The 27230-nt window shown below is 40.0% G+C and overlaps 1 protein-coding gene and 1 long non-coding RNA gene across 11 annotated transcripts in view; one reads left to right on the forward strand and one right to left on the reverse strand.

Annotated features, from left to right (window-relative positions):
* Window positions 1-15042, forward strand: part of ADNP (activity dependent neuroprotector homeobox) — a 30994-nt gene extending 15952 nt beyond the window's left edge. For all 9 annotated transcript variants that reach the window (XM_061375541.1, XM_061375538.1, XM_061375542.1 and 6 more), the window contains 3 exons: window positions 7559-7671; window positions 8904-8996; window positions 10821-15042. In XM_061375541.1, the coding sequence (XP_061231525.1) occupies window positions 7559-7671; window positions 8904-8996; window positions 10821-13964 (3350 nt within the window). In that variant the 3' untranslated portion in view covers window positions 13965-15042. The remainder of the gene's footprint in view (window positions 1-7558; window positions 7672-8903; window positions 8997-10820) is intronic.
* A 3156-nt stretch (window positions 15043-18198) lies between these two features.
* LOC133224223 (uncharacterized) overlaps window positions 18199-27230 on the reverse strand; it is a 39537-nt gene continuing 30505 nt past the window's right edge. For both annotated transcript variants that reach the window (XR_009728791.1, XR_009728790.1), the window contains exon 4: window positions 18199-19500. This is a non-coding gene — a long non-coding RNA (uncharacterized LOC133224223). The remainder of the gene's footprint in view (window positions 19501-27230) is intronic.

The raw sequence follows: 27230 nt of genomic DNA on the forward strand, positions 1-27230 counted from the left end.
TTGAAAGTGATGGATCTTTCCCACAATCAGAATAGCATTGTTACCTTGCGGGTGCTGTGAAGCTGTACACTACAGGATCCTCTATTTCATTGTTCTAGCCAAAGCTGGCAGAGCTGACACAGGCTAACATCTGTTACTTGATGGTACCAAAGGTAGCAGGCTGCAAGGCAGCTCTTCTGATGAGGTCCAGTATACAAAAGACCTACTGGAGAATTAAGATTTTAGTTACAGTAAAATAGAAGCAGCTTTGGGGGTTTAATGAGAGATGGAAGCTTTCTTTTTTAACACCTCTGATAATTTGACTGATGTGGGGTTCTTGATGTTCCTTCCCTCTTGTGTTTCTTATCCTGTCTCCCTTCCTCTAAAGTTATAGCTCTCAAGTGAAAACAGCCTATTGTGTATGAGATCAGTATTCCTTCATAAGAGAGGACTGTTAACTGTTACAGTATAGCCATTATAAACATTACACAGACAATATAAACATTGTGCAATATGTTACAATATGAAACAGGCAGGCAGTAATGTATTTTACATTAATTAATTTTCTGTATAATGGCACAGTAATCTTAACTCCTTTTTTTGACTCAGTTCTATAAGTGGTTCCAGTCCTTTGGTAACTCATATGTTAAAGGGCTGAACTGCATGGGCATGTTAACTTGTGCTTGAAGCTGATGCAGTAGGGATAGTTTACTAAATGCTAAAAGTGGTTTAAAATCACTTATAATAACAGAAGTATATGTCAGACTTCACATTCTGGGTGTCTTTAGAATAGTGCCTGCAATCATTTCCATCTGGAATTTGAAGCAGTAGTAAGAGTAGCAAGTTGGTGAAGAGGTGATTTGGAGCTGGAAGCCCCTGCAGTCTTATCTAAAGGCTCAAATGTGGGTTTTCTTTAAAAAAAAAAAAAAAGTGGTATGCTGAAGAATGTGGGGTTTGTTGAAACTTCCCTGTGACTACATGGTGGTTAATTCCTGGGCCAGACCTTGTTTCCTTTCTGGGTTTTTTTGTCATGCCATAAAATTAAAAGTCCTGATTTCCTGTCTTAGGATATTTGCACTACTCAGTTTCTAAAACTAAGCAGAATTTTTTCTCCTGCTCACACTCATGCTCCTGAGAACATTTCAGGGTGGTGCACAGTATTTTTTCTCTTGCTAGTATTTTCTTTTACCATCAAGATTAGACCGTTGAGTAGAGAGAAAAAGCCTTTTGCTGTGAAAGAATGCTAACCTTGAAGTGAGGTCCCTTTTCATCACGGCAGTGAACCTGAGTGCTTTGAAAACACTGAAGGAGCCTTTGATTTTAAACAACTGAGGGGCAGTGTTGGTGCCTCTTTTCATCTGCATTTTTAGTTGCTGCCTAAATCTTGGCCATAATTATTAATTTAAATCAGTCAGCCTATAGCATGTGCTGGCCCATTCCCATTTCAGGATGTGATTCTATTGAATGAACTGAGCTGCTGGGTCCTGTGGAATTCTCAGACTTCAGAAGTCTGTAGCCATTTTGTGCCCTGATTTTGAGGTTATAAGATGCACATATCAGAACTGCACCTGAGATTAAATTCTTCCTTCCTGGGACTCTTCCAGCCTCCTTAAAGCCAGAGGGTGCTTCAGTTCTTCCAAGCACAGTACCTTGTACACAGTGGTACGTGGTATTTTGTGAAGTCTCGTAACTGCTGTTCCTCTGCCTACCTTGCAAATATTCCCTGCTTTTCCACAAAAACCTTCCCTCTCATTCCCCCTTCAGATTTTTGGATGAAGATCCGAGAGTACTTTGTTCAGGCCTTTTTGTTAACATGTGCAATAGCCAGGAAGCTTGTCTTAGCTCCTTGTTCATGCACTGCATGATGGCTGCTACTTGTAGAAGTGAAATAGTACTGCATGAAGTTTGTCTAAAATAGTCACATATGAAATAAAAACCTGAAGTACATTGTTTCTAATTCAGCAGTGATATTTTGCTCTTTTATAGCTTGTTTTTTCCTGTTTACGTTTGGCTACTGAATTATTCTAGGAATCGGTACCTGGCTGTGGACTAGACCTTTGGGCTGGGTACTGCTTAAATACAGAGCAAAAGAAGGTTCCTAATATTTCTTACTGAGTTAGTCTGCTTCCTTTACCCTATTTTGTGACTGTCAGCTGTTTTGTCAGAAAGTCAGGTGCTTTGTGTACCAGCACACTAAGGATGAGGGAGCTCTTCAGGATTTCTTGTCACCAGGTTACTGATCATTTTCTGAGGCACCTGAAGATCCTACATGGATATTTCTTATAAGCACATTGCTGATCTTGGTTTTCAGTAATCATTTATTCTCTCCATCCAGCTCTAAAGTGTAGATGATGTGTAAGAGATGTTCCAGGTGTCCTCTCTCAGGCATCCACTTTTGATCAGAAAAGATACCTCATTTCCAGAATAGCATTAATGTCTAAGTGATGATTGGAGATGCTGCTTAATCCCATCTGGGGTTTTTTTGACTGTGATGCCCATAATCAAGGATGTGCCAGCAGCACTGTGTATATTGCACTTAAAATTGGAGTTACTTACTGTAAATGGAAATGCATGGAAATGCTGAAAGCTTTTCGTAGTCACAAACTAATAATACCAGATTATCTCCACTAGCTATGGACAAATTGTCAAGAAACTTGCTAAATAAAAGGAATTTTATTTGCTTAAAGGTTTTCTTAAGATCGGGTGAGTTGGGTTCAGGTATCAAGCAGAGTTTGCAGAGTAAGGTTGAGCTTAAGTTTTCAGATAAAGGTCTAATTATATCCTCAGTTAGTTATGATGTGTTGCAATAGGAAGATCTTGATAATTTCTTTTAAGACTGTGAGGCAGGCAAAAGGGCAGAGGCAGCAAGATGGTGCAGACAGAATAGAGATCTTTTTTTCAGGCAGTCCTAAGTTTGCTTTCCTTATCACTTGAGTTTATATATATCATGTTGTATTTGGCGTGTCTCAGTATATTGGACATGCTAATTAAGAGAAAGCATTTGTTTCTTTTGGTGAAGAAGTTGTTAGTGGCATTTTGTACTAAAATAAGCTATTTGATTGAGACTTGTGGCTGACTTTCAAGTTTACAAGTGATTATTGCCTGAAGACAAACTCTGTCCTGACTCACTTTGTTATGAGAAAAAACAAAAGGTTTCTTTACAAGCAAAATGAGTATATTCTTTAAGTGGGGACTTTGGTTTTGAAGGAAACACCACAACGTGCTAGGTGCTTTAAAATGTAATGTTTTAATGCACTGATGTTTGTGCTTTAAAATGTAATGTTTTAATGCACTGATGTTTGTTTAGTTGATATTAATACCTTGGGTAATTCTGGAATAAAATTGTTATGATGTTATCTCTTTGGATTTGAAGTTCGCTTGAAAATACCCATTCAAATCCTGAGCACACCTGCCTGTGTGCTTCATGTAAATCTTGATGGAAAAATTAGAGCATACAGATAGCTATGGAGAAGCTACTGAACCATCACTGAACCAATGCAATAGAGTGAGAGCAATGCTTACTCAGTGCCTATAGCGAAAAGGAATTAGGGGAGCCATGATTAATGGCTTGGCTACATTAATATTTTTCACTCTGGCTTCATGAAGTGCAGCAGCAAGAGCTTTGAATCAGTGGATGTTCTTGAGTTAAATCAAAATTGAGTTACTTTATTGTAAGTTCGTGTTCAGAGACATGCCTTCAATTCTGCTTAGGGAAGAGAGGGAATAGAAAGTTAAGGAAGCATATTTTTCTTACCAGTTTGCAATCTGTGTTGGAGGATATAAATCTGCTTTGCACTATGCGGTATTTTTTTGGTTCCCCATTAATGCAGTTCTGGTACCACCCAAGTCAGATCTGGTTTAAGTCATAAAAAAAAGTGACAGTGGGCTCAGCATTGAAAGCCATTTCATAGTGATTGGCCTAGGAGAAGAAACTGCAAATTGGAGTTGCTTTTTCCATCTGGAAGTGTTAAACTTCACTTACGATTTCAACTACAGATCCGAACTAGAAGAAATGGTACTACTTGAGTATTGCAAATAGGATGCAACCTTACTAAAGCATTTGCACTAAGCAATAAGCTGTTAGGAGTTGGAATTCTCAGACAACAGCATTTTTTCCCATTAGTCTTTACTATCTTTTGAGCTAAGTTGTTACTGATAGTACACAGAATTGGCGTTGCTGGTCCTCAGCCCTACTGTTAGATATTTTCTATTACTGTGCATGCCTTTAAAATAGACCTGGCTCAGCTTTAAGCTGTATCAGATGTTGTTTTAACAACTAAAGCAAAATTGCATCCTTTTAGTAAAGAATTTTTAATTACATTTATTGAAGTAACTAAATCTAATATTACTCTGAAATACGTAGTTGTACTCTTTGTGGTCTTAAATTTTTTAATACAATTTCTCAACACAAATTCCTGTTTGCAAGGTAAATAACAATTAACATTTTCAAAAGCTCTTCCACCATTTATGTGCTGGTACTTTGTCATAAATGGCATTATTTTTATTTTTACTTATTCCAAAAGCATGTTCAATACAAATAACAGCATATAGCCTCTGCCCAGGGGTGCTCACACAGGAAAACTGATACCAGAGCCTGGGCAAGGATGGATAGAAGAGAGGGCAGAACTTGGCACATTCTGTAGTTACTTAATCAAAGCCTTATATACACAGTACAGAGTTAAAAAATCTTATGTATGTAGACAGCGATTTTCTTTTCCTCAATGTGTGCCTTAAGCAATACCTCTTAATAGAAGAAAGAGAAAAGGGACATGTGGATAAATTCAGAATTTCAAAGTAACAATTAGTTAAAACTCAGATTCAACCCGTATTTCCTAGTCCTTTATGAGGATTAAAAGTAATTCACTGGGCAGGAGTGAGTAGCAGTCAGAAAGGATGACATGAATCACATTCACAGTCATATAGGGAGTGTCTTAGGCCTGGGTGCTGTCTGGGTTGCAGATGAAATACTTGATTATAAAAGACTAAGGATGAGAATGGATACAGCGTTTAAAAAGAGCAGTTCATGATTTCCCATACAAAGTCATTAGAGGCTTTAGAGGGAGTAACTGGGAAGAGAGCAGTTCACTGCCGTGATCTGTTTAATCCTCACCTTCTCCAAGATGGCAAAGAATGCCTGTAGAAGTGCTCTTCAGAGCTTCATTAGGGGTCCTATTATGAGACTTGTAAGTGACTCTGTTAGAAGGTATTTCACTAGAATGGTAATTTCTCATATTTCTAAAGTGTGTTTGAGTGTCCCTAAAATGAAGGTGCCAGATAAGATACAGAACAGCAATGCTTTTCTTATGAGCTTGGTTCTAAATTTTTTCCAGTTCTAATCCTTTTCACTGAAACACCTCTGCAGTCACAGAAATTAATACACTTGCATTTAGAGTTTTGTATGTGAAGAGATCAGGATGGTTTTGATTATACAAAGTCCTTGTTACTTGAAGGAAATTAATACAGAACATTAACACTTCCCGCCCCCCCCCCCCCCCCCCCCGCCTGTGCTGTTTGAAAATTACTAGTTGCTTTGCATGATGTGTCTGACTTCATTATTGCCAGTAACTATAAGTGAGTAATTTGGAATCCCTGAGGTTTATAGGCAGGGTCTGCACTCTTTTATTTTACTATCTTTAGTTTCCTAGTTTTGATCTAGGGCTGTTTAAAATGACGCTGTTTGCGTCTGGTAATCTGTGACAGTGGCCAGCCCAGTGCAGGTACCAAAATCCTTAATGATCAGAGCTGCTTTGGTACTTCTGAAAACTTCCCTGTAGATCTTTATGTAAACTCAGGCTTGTTTCCATTTAGTTTCTAATTTCTAGTTGCAATATGAATTCTAAATGTCATGATAGTTTATCCTCTGACCCAGGAGCTATTTCTGAATTCAGTTTGAAGAGACTAGAGCCTAGCAACACTACTTGTAGGTTGTGAAAGTGGTTTGTACTAGCACTGTTACATGCAGAACTTGTCAGTTTTGTTTTTTCTGAAACGAAACAGTGTTGTTAGTGACTGCCTTAAAGCCTTGCCCAGTAAAAGTTGGTACAAGTATGAAAATAGAAAGGCTAGTGCGCAAACAGACAGGTAATACTTTTAAGCAGTCTGCGTGATAGTGCATATAGAACGGTTGGTTTTGATCAGAGAGAGTTGCTGTAATCACAGTCCATATCCTTTGTACTTCGAGAATTTCTTACTAAGCTCTTTGTAGCCTAGCACTTGCCCTTGATCTCATGATAAAAGGGGAGAATTCTTGTCTAAAATTCTTAATGGCTGCAGACTTCAGTTAACTCTGCATCGAAAGTGTTTAAAAAATACTTTCAAACTGCAAACATAAAAAAGCCAGGTTTTAGTTGATGTAGATAGCCTTTGGCCTTACAGTACATTAATTTGTTGGTATGAATCAAACCTTTTATTGTTCAAACAAAGCAGTATTTCTGAATTGGTGCAGAAATGTTGCTGATCAAAAATGCAGTTTTTATCCTGTGGGGCGACAGCCTTGATGCAAACGGCCCCTGAAGACTAGGGAACAAAATAACTGACACTTGCTATTTAAGAGGCTTCCTTCCCTTCTCTTTGAGAAAATCCTACCTTTCTGTGGCTGGCTCCACCCTCACTTCCACAGTAACTGTAGATGCTCAGGGACTTTCTGCCATTGGCACCTTAAAGTGCAGATCACTTGATGCTGATTGTTCTGTAGCTGAGCAAGCACTTACTGTAACAATAGCAGCAGGCAGCCTGACAACTCCTGCATACACAAAATAAAGAGTAGTTATTAGTGTTTGGAAGAAGTCTTAGTGGCAGTGCTTGAATGTGGGAATCCCTGTATCTTAAAATCTTAGACTTTGTTTTAGCTGGATAGCCCCAGTGATTAACAGACAGTTTAACTGTGTGGGGAGCTGAAAGGGAGGGTTGTCTTACAGGCTGAAAACATCCAGCTACACTTAGAGGTGTTAAACCATCATCTCTTGTGCTTTTTCCAGCGATTTATATCTCTGAAAGGCTCTAACCAAGCTTTCAGGCCCCAACTTAATAGAAGAATGTATGCTAAATAGCTTGTTAGCCATTTAAAGCTGTAATACAGTACACGAGGAAACAGTATTCATTTCTTATCCTATCTGTAGCTGAATGCAAGAAACATATCTCTCACTGAAGAGATACTGTTAAATCTATTGCCAAGACTGACACAGACCTTGAAGCTCAACTCACATCAGTTAGGATGCATCTGCACAAAAGATAAATTGAGGTTTTAAGTACTTGAGCATAGAGGGCAAACTTCATGTAAATACAAACACTTAAAAAAAGAGTTCTCTCTAGATGCAGCTTATTACTCCTGCAATAGTCGTTACAGCAGTGTGTTGGGTTCTCAAGTGCTCTCAAGTTTGTCAATATCTAGCTTTATGGCCAGGCTCATTTAAGAACAAATCAGACAGAAAATGTGGTAGTTTCTTAGTTAATGGTACAGCTCTGATACTGAGTTATATGGGTAAAATCAGACAGAAAATGACCAGTAATTAATTAACAGTGCAAGACTCCATCAGACATATTTGACTTAAACCTTTTCTCTTACTTTCTTTTTCAATAGAAACTATGTTCCAACTTCCTGTCAACAACCTTGGCAGTTTAAGAAAGGCCCGGAAAACTGTGAAAAAAATACTTAGTGACATTGGTTTGGAATACTGTAAAGAACATATAGAAGTAAGTATTACACCTCCCAAACGCTGCAGTTAAGAATTCAGAGCTCCAGAGTCAGTGGGGCTGGGAGGCCTTCGGTGTGTGAAGTACTTCTCCATGAAGTAGGGCTTAACTTGGGGTAAAATGTACCTGTAAACACTTCTAGAAAGTTTAGTGGAGACGATGCACTTCAGGCTATATGTAACTGACCTGATATCTACTGAAGGTAGGTTGTCTTTTGTTTATGTTGGATACTTTAAAATAGCATTTGCTAACTAAACATTTAGGAATGAAGTAAGAACTCAGTGTGGTACGGGATGTTCTTGGGGACAGAAGATGGTCTGAGGTTTGCATGAAGTGTTTGTCACTGCTAACAGTGGGTTAAAGAATTGCCTCTGTACCTGTGTTGGTTCCTAGAAGGGAAGAGTATTCGTACTACTCTTCTGGACAAACATCATAACTACCCTCTCAAAGTGCAGCTTTCTCTCCTGAGCACTCAACCGTACTGTCAGTTCAAACACTCTTTGAAGTACTTGGCAAATGATGACCTGTTTGCTTTGGCTCTCCTATTGGTGTCTCCTTAAAGAGCATTTAGGTGAGATGCCTAAGAGAAGGAAATGCCAGTCCTTCCTGCTTGGAAAATCTGTGGAGCAACTATCATTTGTAAGGGTAAAATTCTGAACTGGGACAATGTTATTTTCAGTGCTTCATTTCTGTGGAAGTACTGGTTTTGAGTCCTTATGTGCTGCTGACTTACATGCAACGAGGAAACGCAAAGCACTTCGTGATTTTTCTTAATAGGAATTGGGCTTCTTGGACATGGTACATATGATCAACCTTAAAACTTCTATCTGAATGCCTGTGTGGAAATTAATTAAAACCATGAACCTCCAACCCCCACCAAACAAACCATAAACCAAACATCAGAGTTATGGTAAAGTGTCTGCATGATCTCAGATGTATAGCACTAGCCCATCTCTATTCTATGACTGCTTGTGAAAAAGGGCAGGTATGTAACTACAGTCTTGGGTTAATTATGAGGATGAGTACTGAAAATAGTTCTTGAGGTGTTTTATGATACGGAGGCTATTCACAACTCTTCACCTGCAAAGAGGTGCATCTTCCTTCCTTAATAGTATCTCCTGTCTGCTGGCAGCACTCGAGGATTGCATGGATGCTTGCAAAAGTTGCTTAAGGTAGCTTTTGGTCTTTGGTTTTGATTCTTTGTACTCTCTTCCCATCTCCCCCTTCTCCAGGATTTTAAGCAGTTTGAACCTAATGACTTTTATTTGAAAAACACTACATGGGAAGATGTAGGATTGTGGGACCCATCGCTTACAAAAAATCAGGTTGGTAATAGTTCATGTTGACACATCCCATTCTGAAGGTGATTCTTACTACAGGGCATTGCACAGAGATGCCAGTGGCTTTTGCTGCAGTTTTAGCCATTAATCTTCATTTGTCATCAATTTAAGGGAGAGCAAAAGCTGTGCTGCTGTTTTAAAGTAATAATCCTGGTCTTTATCTTAGAGGCATGGATAGCCATGTACTGGAGAACTCACTGGTCAAGAAATCTCACCCTTTGACAACTGCATATTAAGAGCCTGTTTTCAAGCTTAGCACAATTTCACCATCCTTCAGATCAGCGATTTTATACAGCTCATGAGAAGTTTTTTAGCTGTCCTTCAGTATTTCGTAGTGTGTTCTCATAGTGTGACTATGTCCGAGACTTGGTTTAGGCATAGTAGTTCTATACAGCAGAATTAAGGCTCACTTCTGAGATGTTTCTGTGCCAGAAATAAAGGAAATTTGAATTGAGGTAGAAGTTGAGGGAGGAAATAATATTTGATTCTGATTAAACACATTTAAGGCAAGTCATGTGCTCTGTAGTAACCTCTGATGGTACAGCAGGGTAACACCAGCACTGACAGAACAATGAGAAGGTTCGAAATCCCTCTGCTGAATAAGATCTCTTTTAGCATTTGAAAGATCAGGGACTGCCTCTACAGGAAATGGGAACCTGCATTATGATGGATTCTTAGTGCAGCGTTAATCTAAAAATACCCTTTATTACTGTGCTCCATAGAATACACCGGTGATGTCCTTTAGTTAATTCCAGAATAAAAATTGTAATATAAAAGGAGACAGCTTTTATTTAGTTTCATTTGTTGTGTCTTGTCTCCAGCCTCCCGGATGTTTAAGGCTTCAGAACGTGGACAGAAGTGTATATTCCTACTTCTTTATGCAGAGGGAGAGTGCAACTCTCCAGCTACTTCAAATGACCTGTGCACAAGATCTGTGCACAAATGATCTATGCTTGATGCGCAAGACTTGTTTTGACACTCATGATGGATGGTTGTAACTATTTCAATGTAATGTCTTACCTCATCTGAAATGCCAGGTTGCTTGTGGCTATCTCCAAGGCCAGTGTAACTTTTTTCTGGTACAGCAGTTGACAAGATCCACATCAGCACCATGTTAAATGTAACAAAGGGGGCAGGGGAACTGCAAGTGTCGAATTCTCAAATACCTTTTTTCTGATTCAAGATTAGGTTTAAAATTGAGGTTTTTTTGACCAGAAGGAAAAGGTTTTGGTGGCTTTAAGGGCTTGTGTAGCCTTAGAATATGAGTTGGTAAACCCATTTGTTCACCAAAAGTAACTTTTGAAGAGCATCTTACACAAAAGTTTGTAATGAATTACGACCCTGGAGTAGCTAGTTATATATCCATCTTCTATCTAGAAAAGTTTGGCAGATCTTGATGGGATGCAACTCATTTCGTAGATGCAGTCTCACTCTACCCAGTCACACATCCCTTTACTCCCAGAATGAACTTAAAGTGAACTTCCATGCACTTAGCTGCAGGGAATGAAGCTTTTTCTTGTCTGATGGAGAAGGATCTGTATGATTTAGCCTTGCATGTTCAGTTTATGGGTAAACTCTTGAGGGAGCTCTGAACTGGCACTTGCCACATCATGTGTATGCTCAGATGATAGACTTTTTAGGACCTGATCTGCAGGCCAAAATCTGGAAAGAAGAAATGAATCTAAAGGTTTGAGACTGTTCAGTGGGTCTTGAGACTGTTGCTTAGAACAGGGTTGTTAAGAGTGTGGATACTGTTCTTCTAAAACCTGCGTTTCCATATTCAGTTTCTGCTCTGTTCTTTGTTTTAAGGACTATCGGACAAAGCCCTTTTGCTGCAGTGCATGTCCATTCTCCTCGAAGTTCTTTTCAGCGTACAAAAGCCACTTCCGGAATGTTCATAGTGAAGACTTTGAAAATAGGATTCTCCTTAATTGTCCTTATTGTACGTTCAATGCGGACAAAAAGACTTTGGAAACGCACATTAAAATATTTCATGCTCCAAATGCCAATACACAGAGTGGAGGCATCAGCACTTTTAAAGATAAAAACAAACATGATAGCCTTAAACCTAAGCAGGCTGACAGTGTAGATCAAGCTGTTTATTACTGTAAGAAGTGCACTTACCGAGATCCTCTGTATGAAATAGTTAGAAAGCACATTTACAGGGAACATTTTCAGCATGTTGCTGCTCCTTATGTAGCGAAGGGAGGTGAAAAGTCACTCAATGGTGCAGTTCCATTAAGTTCCAGTACCCGAGAGGAGGGGAGTATTCACTGCAAACGATGCCTTTTTATGCCGAAGTCGTACGAAGCTTTAGTACAGCATGTTATCGAAGACCACGAACGTATAGGATATCAGGTGACAGCAATGATAGGTCACACTAATGTAGTGGTTCCAAGATCTAAACCTTTGATGCTGATAGCTCCAAAACCACAGGATAAGAAGTCTATGGGCCTCCCTCAGAGGATGGGTCCCCTTTCCCCTGGAAGTGTTCGATCTCTTTCGTCCCAACAGATGATGAACAGACTCACTATACCAAAGCCTACATTAAATTCTGCAGGAGTGAATATGATGTCAAATGTGCACCTACAACAAAACAATTACGGAGTCAAGTCAGTACCACCAAGTTATGTTGGTCAGCCAGGGGGGAGGCTGAACTTAAGTGGTAGTGCACAGGTTTCTATTCCGCAACAATCACAATCAATGAAGCAGTTTTCAACAAGTGGAAATGGAAGGCCTTATACTCTTGGAGGGGAACAGAGATCGCAGGCTTCAGCAAGATACTCTCTTCAGTCTGCCAATTCATCTTCCCTTTCATCAGCTCAGTTGAAACAGGCGTCGTTATCTCAGTCACAGTCAGCCTCAAGAGTTTTAGGTCAGTCTGGCTCAAAATCTCCTGTAGCAGCTACAGGTCCTTCCCCTGTCAATACGTCATCCACACAGAAGTGGAAAATCTGTACAATCTGTAATGAGCTGTTTCCTGAGAATGTGTATAGTGTCCACTTTGAAAAGGAGCACAAGGCTGAAAAGGTGCCTGCAGTAGCTAACTATATAATGAAAATACACAATTTCACTAGCAAATGTCTATACTGTAATCGCTATTTACCCACTGATACATTGCTTAATCATATGTTGATACATGGTCTGTCTTGTCCGTATTGCCGTTCAACCTTCAATGACGTTGAAAAGATGGCTGCTCACATGCGAATGGTTCACGTGGATGAAGAAATGGGACCTAAAACTGATTCCACCCTAACCTTTGATTTGACATTGCAGCAGGGTAGTCACACGAATATCCATCTTCTTGTAACCACCTACAACCTGAGAGATGCTCCTGCTGAATCTGTAGCTTACCATGCTCAGAATACTCCCCCGGTTCCTCAAAAGCCACAGCCAAAAGTCCAGGAGAAGTCTGATGTACCTGTAAAAAGCTCTCCACAAGCAGCAGTTCCCTACAAAAAAGACGTGGGGAAAACCCTCTGTCCTCTGTGCTTTTCAATCCTAAAAGGACCCATCTCTGATGCACTTGCACATCATCTACGGGAGAGGCATCAAGTAATTCAGACAGTTCACCCGGTTGAGAAAAAGCTCACCTACAAATGCATTCACTGCCTTGGTGTATATACTAGTAACATGACTGCCTCAACTATAACGCTGCACCTTGTTCACTGCAGAGGTGTTGGGAAGACCCAGAATGGCCAGGAAAAAGGTACTTCCTCATCTCGGCTCGGCCAGTCTCCAGCGGTAGCACCCGTAAAACGTACTTACGAACACATGGAATTCTCACTGATGAAGAAGAGGAAAATGGATGACGATGACTCCCCCTCTGCCTTTGAGGAGAAGCCTGAAGAACCTGTAGTTCTAGCATTGGACCCCAAGGGTCATGAAGATGATTCCTATGAAGCTAGGAAAACATTTCTTACAAAGTATTTTAATAAGCAACCGTATCCCACTAGGAGAGAGATTGAAAAGCTGGCTGCCAGTTTGTGGCTCTGGAAGTCTGATATTGCATCTCATTTTAGTAACAAAAGGAAGAAATGTGTAAGAGATTGTGAGAAGTACAAACCTGGTGTGCTGCTCGGTTTCAATATGAAAGAGTTAAACAAAGTCAAACATGAAATGGATTTTGATGCTGAATGGCTGTTTGAAAACCACGATGAAAAGAATTCCCGAGTCAACGTTAGTAAGACTGTTGATAAAAAAATAAACCTGGAAAAAGACAATGAAAGCTCCTCAGACAGCTATGAAAATATAGAAGAGGAGTACAATGAAAGTGGGAGTCCGTTTGGTCAGCCTATTTCTGACAGTGGTGGGAAAACCTCTTCTGATAGCACAGTGGAGAACCCAGAGGACAGCATATCCTCCAAAGAAATCATAGAAGAAAATACATTACAGTCTCCAGAAAAGTCTGATCAAAAACAAGAGGAAAGCTCTAAATACGAAGCGATTATTTCTGCTGAAGAGCCAACAAAACTGGTAGGTGATGTCTCGGATAGTGACGGTGATCAGGATGATCAAGATGATGCTGTTGAATGGAAAGATGGAGCTTCACAGTCTGAAAGTGGGCCTGGTTCTCAGCAGGTTTCTGATTTTGAAGATAATACATCAGAAGTAAAGCCAGAGGTGTGGACAGATGAATCTTCCCAAAGTGAAGATGCAAGTAGCAGTAAACCAGCTGTTGAGACAAAGGGGGGTGGATCTGAAAGTGATGAAGAACAGTCAAAGTGGAAGAATCGTTCCTATGGAAAAGTAGAAGAGTTTTGGTCCAAGGACCAGTCGCAGTGGAAAAACGCATCAGAGATTGAGGAGAGCTTGTCAAATCAGCAGATGGAATGGCAGAATAGCACAATTGACAGTGAGGATGGAGAGCAGTTTGACAGTGTGACTGATGGAGTAGCAGAGCCAATGCACAGCAGCTTAACCGGCGTGGAGCTGAGCAGCCAGCAAGCATGAGCTGCTCGGTTCAGAAGCGTCAGTAACAAGGTCCAGTCTACAACTGTTGAAACACTTTCATTTCAATCTGACTGCTAAGATTACGTTTTAACTGGTACTGCCTTTCGAGTGCTAGGTCATGGCATGTGGTGGTTGTGGCCACTGCTGTTCCAGTGGTTATTTAAGGACGCTGTTGGCTGATCTTGCTTGAGAAAACCTGCTGGGATGAGCACAGTAACTTAATGTGAAAATGGATAAGCTGGTGGCTCCAGAATGCACACAGAGAAAAGCAGAGGTTTATTTTATCTGCATTTTCAACATTTATTTCACTCTTGTACATGTTCAGTTGTATGTCTTTTTAAACATTACCCTTTTTCACATGGTAGTGTAGGGCCAGCCATACAAGCTACCAGTTCAACGTGTATAGTAGACTATGGGGGAATTGATTTTTTTCATGTATCATTCTGAATAGTTGAAATGTATATTTGTACAGTCTTTTAGACCTATTCAAGTGAAGCTTATGAAATTGTTCTTGTGTACCCATCATAGATTTGTTTCTCTTTTTTAGTGTTGCCCTGCTGTGTAATAAATGCTGTATCTAGTTTACCTAGCAAAAGCTTGAAACTGCTATAGTATGAATTTTGACAGACTTAGTTTTTGCACATAACCTTGTACAATCTCAAAACAGAGGCCAGCAACATAAGAAAATATATCTGGACTCTATTGTATTATAGAATTTTCTTGTTCTGAATATCCTTGACATTACAACTGATGACAAACGTATTTCAGAGCCATTTTCTGAAATCTTTTAAGCTAAAAAAGAAAAATCACATGCAAGAAACAAGTTTGCAGCTACTAATTTTGACACCTTTTAGATCTGTATAAAAGTGTATTGTGTTGAAGCAGCACACTGAAACAAAAGTGCTGTGTTTTGGATATTTAGTTTTATCTTTAGTTAACACCAACAAGGTGTTGTATTCATTTATACCATCTAATATATGACACACTGTTGTAGTATGTATAATTTTGTGATCTTTATTTCCCTTTGTATTCTTCATTTAAGCATCTAAATAAATTGCTGTATTGTGCTTAATGTAAATATTTGCTTTATTACATGCAAATGCTACATTCAGTCCTTTTTTTTTTCGCTCCCCAGAGTGCTGCACAGCCCTGCTGGGGGGTGTGTGTGCTCAGCACTTCCTTATGGAACAGACTGATCTCCTTCAAGGATGCTGAAAATCCCACAAAACCAACTTGGGTTGAATTTGTCTTTCCTATTCAGTGTTATACAATACTAATTTATAAACAGGATTGTAGTGATTTGCTTGTTCTGCAGCCTGGGGAAACAAGGTCTATGAATTACTTGCATTTTTCATCCTTTTCATCAATTAAAATGTTATCTAGAATTGTGCCTCTCTGAAGCACTATGGAATGAGGGGAAATGATTGCAGAGGTATTTGAATACTTGCCCTTTACACATGACTGAGCATGCCTTGCATGCTACAGACTTGTCTTGGCTTTGAAGAAAAAGTAACTTGAATACTTAATAAACGAGTGTGTTACAAATTGGGGATGGGTTTGGTCAAACCAGTCCAGCATTTTGGCAAGTGTGCAGTGTAAGGCAGCTGTGCTTATCCAGAAGTAATCCTGAAGGGATCTAAATTGTGAGTAGAACAAAAAACTGTCCTTAATGAAGAGCGATGAGTTTGCTGTAGACATGTCTCATCAGTATCAGAGTGCCTACTTTGGATATTTTACAAGAGCTAAAATGACCTGTGAATTTTTTATTAATGTTGTTCTGTGTTCTTCAGTTTTAAACATTTTAAACAGCAAAACCATTTTACAGAGATGTTGATAAAACATTTAGCAGTCTCTGGTGGGTATAAGCTGTATTCCCACCTGTATAACAAATGAGCCAGTATAATCCAAAGATGAGAAAATGTGTATGGTCCCATGTTCTGCAGCTCACTTGTGCTGCTGCTCCTCTTTGGAATGAGCATTTCTGGGTGTTGTTGAGCTCCTTCTGTGTGTGAAGTGATGACTGAAAGTAGCTACCAGTAGGTGAAGATGAATGAGGTTTGCTTTGTTCTTTTCCCCTTCACAGAAGGCATGCATACTTTCGTTCTACTTTTTTAACTCAGAGGAGTAGAAGTTGGACTGGCTCCCAGGCATGCACTCAAGCGGTAGAAGATACGTTTTAAGACTAATACAGGAAAAATACTTTTGCATTCTACATGAGCAAAAGAGCTCCTTGTGGGTTTTTCTTTAAAAGAAAACTTGAGCCTTAACTCATGTTAGGAGGCTTTCCATTTCATTGGAAATAACTTTTCAGTGAGTCAGGCAAGAGTCTGTAAACTACCACTTACGGATGCTGATGGGTTGGTAATCCTCTTCCCAGCAAACCCAGGCATTCCAAGTTCTAGAAGAGGTTATTCCTTTCTAAGAAAACTTGGTTATGTTCCTTTCTCACTCTGTAGGCTGCTCTGGGTCACAGGAGGCTACTGCCTGAAAACTGAAGACATTTCAGGGTGGTTTGTGTCATTTTGTGGAGACTTTAAGAGCTTTTACAAATGCAGTTCTAAAAAACTTTAATTGAATGAATGAATAAGTAACAAAAAACTCCAACAGTTTAATGGCAGTGCCTTTATCTGTTACCCAGCTCTTTTTCTCACTGCTTATCATCTTATGACTGAATCATACTTGTCTCAATACCTGATAAGGCTTATTTAGTACTAGCAAACAATAGGTAATAAATTTCTGAATTCTGAGCTTCTGTAAATGAATAGTAAGACTGAAATATGAACTCTGGAAGGGCTTCATTTGCCAGAAAATTCTATGATATGAAATACCATTTTATATAGTGATTTAAGTCAAGGTCTTGTACAAAAATAGTCTGTCATACCAGGAGTATCAAGAAGGATTGAGGATGGTTAGTTTCAGTTTTGGCCTAACCCTTCTAGTATTTTAAACAAGTTACTCTTACCTGGATTTTAGCCTTGGCAAGAATTCCTGTCTACACTGAATTGCTGTCTACATTGGAGGCTAACCACACATTCTTGTGCAAGTCAAAATGCAGAAGAGGTAAATGGCCCAATAAAACTGAAGGAACCATAAACCCAGTTTGTGTAATCTTAATGTACTGCACCATTATAATTTTATGAGATGGAAGTTACCCAATTTTTACATACATTATTAAAGTTCTGTAGCGGAACTCCAGAAACATGCCAGCTGTGCTTGCAGAGGAGCCAGCTCAAGCTGACATTTACATTCCTCTATATTCAGTGGGAGACCCTGAATACATGAGTCAGTCCAGGCTTTGGCCAGCACAAAGACTATTGACTCTTCTCTGAAGAATTTCTTCAGGCAGTTTGAATTGAAACAAAGTGAAGTGTGGGTTCTGTTTTAAATATGCTATCTATAAAGGTTGTAACAGTTGAGAATGAAGTTGGAGGATATCAGCATAAATATCATTTCTAGACAGAAGACAGCTTTGTACAACAAAAAGAACCAGCTTTCTGCGCTGATGTGACCTGCAATTTGGCTTTTGAGGAATACCCAAGAGTGCCAAGGACAGTCAGAGATCATTAAGGGTAGCTGCATTTTATATGATGCTTTATTGCTGTGGGTGTTCATAAGGGCTTGTGCTACCTGCTGCTTGGGAGCTCATTGCACTGATCTGCAGCTGAGATGCAGTGGTTCAACAAGTATATGCTCCCTTTTAGCACACTCTTTTCTTCCGTCTTTACCCCTGCCCTTTGAAGCATGTTGCAGCCAATGTGCTTCTCTCCAAACTAAACAGTTATTCTCCAGCAGGGATAGACAGATGGCTTTTACTAAACTCCCAGTTTTCTGTCTGGTATATCATACACCAAAGTCACACTTGGATCTCTGCTTTTCCGTTTGGGTGTTGTAACTTAACCCTTGAGCTGCACTGGGACTTCTACTCAAAACCTTTTTACATGATGCTGCAACACACCTGCATTGAAATTTTATTTCACAAGCTTTTAACCTACTGCAAGTTCAAGTGACATTTAATGCTGCCATCCTCTGTTCAGCAGCAACATTCTGGTAGCAAGAACTTGCCAATTAATATTTGAGCCTTTGACTTGCATTTTCAAGACAGAAATCTGAACATTCCCTCAGTATTTTTATAGGAAAATTCATTCTTACCACCAAGAAATCAGTAGCTTTCAAATACCCACTAATACAGTAAACACTTTACCATTTTCTTGTACATACATTTCATACACCACTGTGGTATTAAAACAAGTTTATTTCCATTTTTATCAAAACCAAAAGATTTCAGGAGTTTGTTCTGTGAACTGCCTCTTCATTTCTGTTAATAAAGCAACTGATACTTGGATAAACAGGTTGGTATAACTAAAGTGTGTTCTGTTCCTCTCATAACTTACCTGCCTCACTGTAACACCAGCTTGTTTATAATAATCCATTACAGTAACCTGCATTGCAGGGGCAGAGACAGTGACTAGACCTGACTTCTAGTGCTTTATGTTTTAATTTGACTTTATCTTTCATCATCAGTCCCACTAATAAATATGAAAAGGTTGAGTTCATTTATTTCTGCAGCAGAAAAGCATTGGTCTCCATGGTTACAGCCATGTAGCTTTACTTGCACCATAAGCTGATTTTTTTCCCCTTCACAGAATTTGCATTGGATCCTCCATCTTGAGCTTTTTAACAGGTATTTTTAAAACAAGAGCATTTATTTCTATCTGCACACTGGGCTGTATGAATGTATGCAAAGCCAATCATCTGGAAAGTGCATAACCTCTTCCTAATGCTCCTTATTCAGAAAACTGAGTGGGTTTGGGTTTTTTACATCTAATTTGAAATAAATAAAGCTACAGGTGCAGAGATGAACTGTGCTACTCCTGGTCCTGCCTGAAGAGCATCTGCGTCACAAAGCAGCACACCCAAAGCTCCATAACAGCTTTGCAGATAGTTTATTTATACCATTCAACTTTTATTACACAACAGCTCATAAACCCCTATTCCTGTTTTGAAGTGGAGTGCTCAGAGCTTCAGCCATGTGCTCTTACTGAATTTTTAAATTCTGACATTGACTTCTCTTGTAAAATCTGATCATTTGTGCGTCAGCGAAGCTGGCACCATTAGCACCGGACAGCTTCAACAGGCTTCTAAAGCACTCTTCACCCTTCTGACCATCTGACGTATAAAAACGTGAAGATAAACAAAGTGAGGGTTTGTACATTCTCTCCATTGATTTCAAGTGCAAACTACTGTGATCAAATCTTAGAATATACGTTCCAGCCTCCATATAGCTAGTACAATATGATCAGAAACTTTTAGCTTCCCTTGCAGATGCTAGCCAAAGATCTGAAATGTAACAGTTGCTTCTTCCTAATGTCACAAAGTATGAACAGAGAATAAACTCAGACAGCCTTTCCCAAAAACTCTTTTGTAGCCAAAAATTAATTACTTTGATACTTGGTACCTACATAGTTCATAGGAAAAAAGGTCTCCGGTTCAGTTGTTTGGGTAGGTCACAGGGGTGTGCTGCTGACAGACGATGTCTCTGAAAGAAAATACGATGAAAATTAAAGAACAGGCAATGCTACTTTAGGGTGTTGACAATGTAAGAGACATGGGGTGGGGGGAAATCACCTCATGTCTGAGATTACTTTACAGTACAAGGTCATTGGCTTTGTAACCAATGCTGGTAGTGTGAAGTTTACCTTCACACCTGATTCTACTGACTTGGCAATCTTATCTGGATTAATAGTGAACAGATAAAAATAGAGTAGAACACAGGGGAAATTAGCTTTATAGCACGGAAAAATGCAAATTAATTGGTAACCCTGGAAAATACTGACTCCAGAAGAAATGCAGAAAGGGATTTGAGCTTGCTTCTGGGGTGCTTAAGAATTCAAATAATTGATTAACCCTGAATTGAGGAGATAAAAATCATTTTTCTGTAGTGCAGCAATTCAAACCTCTAGCTAAAATCACAGTCTCAATGGGAGATGAAGAGCCATCTTTCCCATAAAGCTAATGGTCTCCAGGCTCTAAACTTAACCTATTTCCAGAGAACAGTTTGCTATTTAGATGTAATCCTCACATTTATTTGTATTTAATTCTCATTCATATGTTTCAAGCTGTGCAGCTGGTTACAAACATCCACTGCTAATTCTTTGGAACAGACACTGGCTCTCCATAGCCATCTAGGCACAACTTAAGAAGTAAATACTCATTATACTATCATCAAGGTACTGGCTGGCAGAGCTGCAGCATGGACAGGAGTTCTGCTGATCAGCTTCTGATTTGCACATCCTGGAGATCAATACCATGCTCCACAGCGGCATTTGCTAGCTGTTAGAATAGACACACTTTGCTAGGGGGAGAAACATAATAATCACCAGATGCATGTGGTTATGAAGTTTTTATGTCCAGAACCAAACAAAAGGAGATGGGCTCCTCATAATGGACAGTATACTAAATGTAAAATGTAAGGGTTTTCATCTAAGACTGGATATCAGCAGTCACAACCACTGAGTGAGACACAATGAAGAATCTGAATTGATCATATAAGAACTACTAGTAATGAGGTTCACCTCTGCAAAACAGGAAAAAAACCCTAACCAAAGCAGCAGTAAACCAGCCACCTGTAACAATTCACAGGGAATACCAACATTTCCTCTATTCTCCCTAAAATAAAAGCAGAGAGCAAGGAAAGTTGAAGGTCGCTCCAATTTTCAAAGGGAAATAATCTGTCCTTCATTTCTAGAACAATACTGCAGTCGTCACACCAGGAGAAAACAAGGCAGGAAGTTTGTTATGCATTACAGTAACTGAACTGAAAGGTGGGTCACAACCTGCAGAAAGCTCTGATCAGAGCAATCAAGTAAGGACAAGAGTCTCTCTAAAAGCAGACTCAGGATTCGCCATATCGCATTAAATCACTGCCCCACTCTGTTTGTAACCAGTTATTTTAGGACTTCTTAGCACTTACTATCCAGAATTCTTCCAAATAGATGATGCCATGATTGAAATAATAGTTTAGGATTGTTTTTTTTTTTTAGATCTTTGCAATAGTACTCTGATGCTTTGATGAATAATACCTTATTATAATGGTCCATAGATACACTTGTTCCCTTCTGACCTGCAGATACTGTATGTTTTCTGCATACCCTCTGTAACTCTGCCTCCTCCTATTAAAGTGCCTCCTCCTGTTTTACATCTACCCCACCAAACTTGCACCAAGGAACACTCGTTACCATCTTATATTAAAGGAACTACTTTAGCCTTCATTATCTTCAAGCATGGCTACTGAATCCATAGTAAATGAGAGGCAAAGACCCCAATCCGTATGACTTGACTGTTTTACAAAGAAAGGTTCTGAGAAAAGCTTTCTTTCACAGTGGCACAAATGCCACACAGGGTTAAAAGACAAAGGCATAAGGAATCTCTGTGCTGTGCACATCACACACACTGAAGATGAAATAATTCCTTTGTGGTCGGGCTGCTGTGAAACTTAAAGGAAAAGTGATGTGGTTGCCTGCTAAGGAGTCAGGGGGAGAGAAGAGGGTGAAAACGTCTTGAAATTCCAAAGCCTATTGAAGTCATCAGAAAAGAAAGGTTTAAATAGTAGCAAACAGCCTTTCACCTCTAGATCACTTGATTCATGTGTGTCACAATCTACTAAAGGCCAGATTATGGCCCTTAGGAAGTAGCTGCTCTCATTAGCTACAGCCATACCATAACATACAACCACTGGTGACTCAAGCAGTGGCTTGCTGAAGGCCAAGTGGCATTAAGGTTAAACTGTCTTTATGTCTAATCCAGGCTATAAAGGCCTTGGGCAAGGTTCTGCCATTTCACTGGCATCTATAAACACCTACAGCACCTATCCAGTGTAAATACATATCCTTATTTCTCCCCTTATCAATTAGGTGAGGCTTGAGACAGCAGAGTGTAGCAAGCTTACATTGTACCTCAGAAACACAAGATGGAAATAGGTATCTTTGTTGAGATGCTCTATAACCCTGTATAATTCACCCCAAACCTGCAAGCTGTTAATGAACTTAAAGATCCAACAATGAGTAAATAAACTGAGGAAATAAGGATTATAAGAATTATAGAGGAATTTAGTTTTTGGAAGGCAGTATACCAAGTTCAGATGAAGCTAGATCAGATAGTAAAAATGAAAGGATTAAAACATTTGTGAGAGCTTTTGAAAAATAAAGTATGCACAACAACTCTGCACTTGCAGGCAAATAAAAGAAATGGCATGTAAAATCATGCCTGAAAGATTAAAACTTGTGGTTGCAGCTTTAGGGACTTCAGTCAGTTGCATTTTAACAGGCAGTAAAGTTATCCAGGGAGACAAGTTGTGTGACATAGCATCTAAGGCACTAAAAGCACCCCTTGAGAAATACAGTTTGAAGCCCTGAAAGCCAGGCCCCTGGTGGATAGAACTAAATATGTGAGAGCAGGAAGAAAATGACCCATTTAAGAGCACGGTGGTTACTCTGACAACTGCAATCCAGCATCAGAACAGCAAAGCTGGGTCAAAAGGTGATCACTTACAGGTTGTATCACATCCAGGAAACAGCTTAATTCACAGACAATTAGATTCTGCCTTCTATTGAAGAAAAATAAATGCTGGGCTGAGTGTGTTTGCTTGCTCAGTTCCATTTTCACTGCCAGGCTTCAGTCAGCCCGCACAGCAACATCACTTTAAGGCAAGTGCTCTAAGAACTGCTGATGGGAAACAGTTTTCTGTGTCCACTTCTATCGAAGAATGGATCCAGAAATCCATTTTGGTACCGCTTTTATAGTGCAGATGCAAGACATCAACCCCTGTGGGACCATGAGCTCAGGGCAGCTAGACCAATTCACTGTCCACCCCCGGCTCTTCTCTTTCCCAGCAGCCTCCCAAGCAGATCAGGAACAAGTAGCGCTTCACCTGCCTACATGTATAATGAATACACTCTGGGAAGCAGCCAGGCAAGTGCAGTGGGTAAGGTCTTTTTGTGGTGCAGGGGCACTGGTACAGTCAGAGCAGAAAGGTTTGGCATCATTATAAGGATTTCTGACTCTATTCCAAACAGTCTGTTTATCCAGGCTGCTTGTGCTGTGCCTGACCACCACAGCTAAAACACGGAGCTGCTTTCACAGAGAAAAGAGAAGACTACCTACAAAAAGGAGGATGTTTTTTATTTCACATAGAAGAAAGTTAATGTTCCACATGCTGCATCTCTGGAAATGCAGCTGCTAACTTCATTCTTACTCTGACAGCAATCGTTCCAGCGCCATCAAAAAAAGCCTCCTTCAAGGTTACTGAATTTAAAGCCTTAGATGTCTTTACAATAACTGTATACTGGGGTAGTTACCCCTCTGAACTGAGTTCCTGATCAATTCTGCAGCTTCAAAGCAGAGAAAGAAGTAATATTAAAATTTAACTATTCTATGAGTTTGTCCACTCCGTGAGATTGTGGCAATGATTTTCCCTGAAGTACTCTTCACGTTTCCAGAACTCCTGAATCCAATTCTTTCACATCTGCTGCCTACCACCTGAAGCAGCACTAAAATACCTTTCCCTTGACATCAATAAACATCTTTGCTCCTGTTAGCTTACAGTGAAAGGCCGCCAAGCTCTCTGGAGTGGATCAGCACCGCTGCAGATATCCAAAGAAAACAGAGCAGCTCAAGGAACACTTCTCTGCAGAAACCTGCAACAGAAATCTGAGTTCTGCTCTGAAAGATAAAAGGAGATTCTTGGCTATCTGGCAACAGTTACTCTTCAGATTTGGTCATTCTTACAGGTATTAAATCGATGCCCAGACTTCAGTCTATGGCAAAACCTGAAACCTGTTTCTTCAGCACCTCCAAAATCAAGCAATTATTCTCACTCTTTTCCAACTAAGTTTCAAAAATGACAATTTGGATTCCTCTTGATCTTAACTTTCAATATAATTTTCTATGATAATGGTAAAAATTTTCATTTCCACTAAAACAGATTTAAAGTTCAACATACTTCTTCAAAACCCATCACCTTTGACTTTCCAACCAGCCTCCTTTCGATTGCACATCCAGCACAGTGCTGGTGGAATCCTGAGACACACTTTGGGGGAGAACTATGACCTGAAGAACCAAAATTTGTCTTCACACGAGCTCTGATGCTGAGCACAACAAATCCTCACCCACACGTTCTCTGTTAAACACTTACTGTGGACCAAGGAAGTCATTTAATAAGGACGTTTTTAAAGAGAACAAGGGGTTTGACATCCACTAATGCTGTATCAGAGACCTCTTTTGCTCAGGCTGCCTTCGTGGTAATTCTTATTTCCCATTTGTGGGGCTACTAACCCCACTCTGCCAAGACAAATGAAACCCAGCTCTTCTATAGCAGGTGCTTAATAAACATGCTACTGAAGATGTAACATAGCACCTCATCTACACCAATGGGAAGAAACAAGAGTGTAAAACCAGTGTGAAGTCTTATCCTTAGCTAGTAGTGTAACTTCTCAGAAACTTCTTGAAGCTTCTTGAAGGTGTTTAACCAGCGTCAAGAAGTCACCTCTCAATTAGCTACTTCAAAGCAGACTGAAGGCTGAAGATAAATCCCAACAACCTTACAAACCAGTCAAACACATCTGCATCTTGGGAAACCAAGGTCGTGCGATATGTCCCAACAGACAGCAAGTCATGGCAGAGCCCAGACTTACATCAGGACTGACAGGGGAATTCTAGCAGAGCCTGCAGCACTGCTTGAAGACTTCACCACTTACAGCTGTCCTCCCCATTCTCTCCCTGAGGTTTTTTTTCTCTCAATCAGCAAAGGAAGTGTGCCCCCACATCAGAGCCATCCCAGCTCAGTCTGGCACCCTGCCTCCAGTCACTGATGAAGGCAGGTTTGTACTAAGGTGCCAGAACTATTAATTGCAAAAACCAGAGCATGGGTGTAAGTTCAGCTCTAATAGTAGTTTCTGTCCTAAGGCAAACACAGTAATATCAAACCACTTCAATTTTCAGGATGCAGCCTCTGAACCCAATTTTTGCTTATCTCCCACAGTTTATGTATTTTACCCAGCGTGACTTTCAACAGCTAGATTCCATTCTCAACTTCACATGCACAGCATCCTTAAGGTAAAGAAGCCCACCTATTATTCTGTAACTCTAGAATGGGACTGGATGAGGAGCACAAGGAGCAGATGTCCCCTCCTGAGAACATAAAGTCTTTCCTGACTTGGGTACCTTTGCCCATCATCAGCTGGAGTCAGCCAAGCTGGACACCTGACCTCAGCCCAGCACACACAACAGCTTCCAGTAACAACCTCTGCACATTCACTCTTTACAGGATTCTTCCTAAAGACCACTTCACCTTCCCCTTTTCCTTCAAGCCTGTGGGATTACTGTGAAGGCTTTCCAGGTGATTACTGACTCCTACATCAATGTTCTTATCTCTGATTGACCAACAGACTGGGGGGAAATAAAAATCCTTCCTATGGAGGTCTGTTACTAGTCTCCTAATTAGAGAACAACCTAAACTTTGAGGCATACTGTCCTTATCAAATCACATTATCTGTGGGTCTCAAAAGCACAGTAAATAGTTCACAAACTGACTGTGCAGTTTCAGTCTTAAAACAGCTTATGAACTAATACATGACAGAAATAAGAAATTTACTGATTAGAATGAAATTCATTCCCTCACCAGTCTGCTTGGTAACTCACAAGGCACATGTCTTATCCTTCTTAGCACGATCATATTACCATTTCCATCATAAATCATAAGCTTTTTCTTCCTTTTGCCCTAAATATTCTGTGTAAGCACTGCAGAGGAAGGCCAGTTCCATGCAAGCTCCAAAAAGCATCACATATATCCTTTTGGCTGAAATTCGTCATTAACAACTACTTTTCATTTCTGACTGATGTCTAGAATCTCTTCAAGGGAAGGATAAATCAGGCTTCCCTTTGTGCAATGCACATGGAAAATGGTCAAACAGCTATTTTTATTCCATAAATACTAATGAGATACCTAAAGTCAAGAGAATTTAGAAAAAGTACAGGAGAAAAAACCCACACAACATCCTTCCCCCCCCACCCCAGTCTCTTCAGCAAAGATCTATTCAACAGCTCAATATTGATCATTGCACAAATCAATAATGTTGCTGAGGCCATGGGAAAGCACAGTTTTTGAGCAGTTCAGTAAGGAGACAGAAACACAAGGATGCAGCAGCTCTTGTCCTGCCAAAAGAGTGTGGGATGCAGAAGAGATGTGACCACTTTGCAGAATCTCACTGCAAAATGTTCTTCCTAAGTGTACAGTCTAAGGTTTTGTGCTTAGGCATGTTATCCACCAGGCTTTCTTCTCTTCAGCAATGGATCCAGCTCCTCACTAATAGAAGCATTCTCCTGATACACTGTTAGCAGAAGGAGCTTGTTCTTTAAAAAGGAAAATCTGGATTTGTTTTGCTGCTGCCATTTGTGACTGCTCTGACAGGCTGTGCCAGACTGCCTCTGCTTCAGCATTCTCAGACTCTCAATTTGTTTCTGATCAAGAAGCAGTAATATATTTGGGGCTGTTCCTCGTGTTAATCTTCCGGAAAGCCAAAAGGGAATAGGAGAGAGAGAATGGATGGGACAAACTAAGTTAAATACTAACAATAGTACCCAGCAGTTCTACCTGCAGGAGCACAAGGGGCAGAAACTGCCGTTTGACCCTCATATCCTTCTGACACAGGTATTCTCATTTTATTAATAAGATAACTCTATGCATTCTTTAGTCTTTACTGCAAGGTCTGCTACCAGAATTTCCAGGTCCCTGTCTAGAGGCACAGTCTAACAAAGTGTGTAAGACAGGGGCAGATCCAAACAGGGCCCAACACAGCAAACTGCTATTAAAAAAGACAGAAAAAAACCCACCAAAAGCCCATGGGACCAGATGGCTGCATTTGAGGATGCTCAAGGTGCTGGTTCACATCATTGTGAGGCTGCAGGCAGTCATATTAAAGGTCAAGGCAATCAGAGGTTCTTGATAATGGAAGAAAGTCAAATGTTAGGCTTGTCTTCAAGAAGGCCAAGGAGAAAGACAGTGCAGATCTACAGGATATTCAGGTGAACCTCAGTCCCAAAGTATGTATGGAGCATATCTTTTTGGAATCCATTTCCAACATTTCAAAGAGAAGGAGGAGATTGAAAAGAGCACACATCTAACAAGGGCAGTGCTTTGCCAACCTTTTACAGCTGGTTAGAGTGCAGCTTTGCAGAAAGAAGTACGGGTGGTCCTCAGAGACCAGAAACTGA

Source organism: Neopsephotus bourkii, unplaced genomic scaffold, assembly GCF_033783945.1.
Source record: "Neopsephotus bourkii isolate Nb327-2 ecotype Australia unplaced genomic scaffold, CSIRO-AGI_Nbou_v1 NB_1663, whole genome shotgun sequence".
NCBI lineage: Eukaryota > Metazoa > Chordata > Aves > Psittaciformes > Psittacidae > Neopsephotus > Neopsephotus bourkii.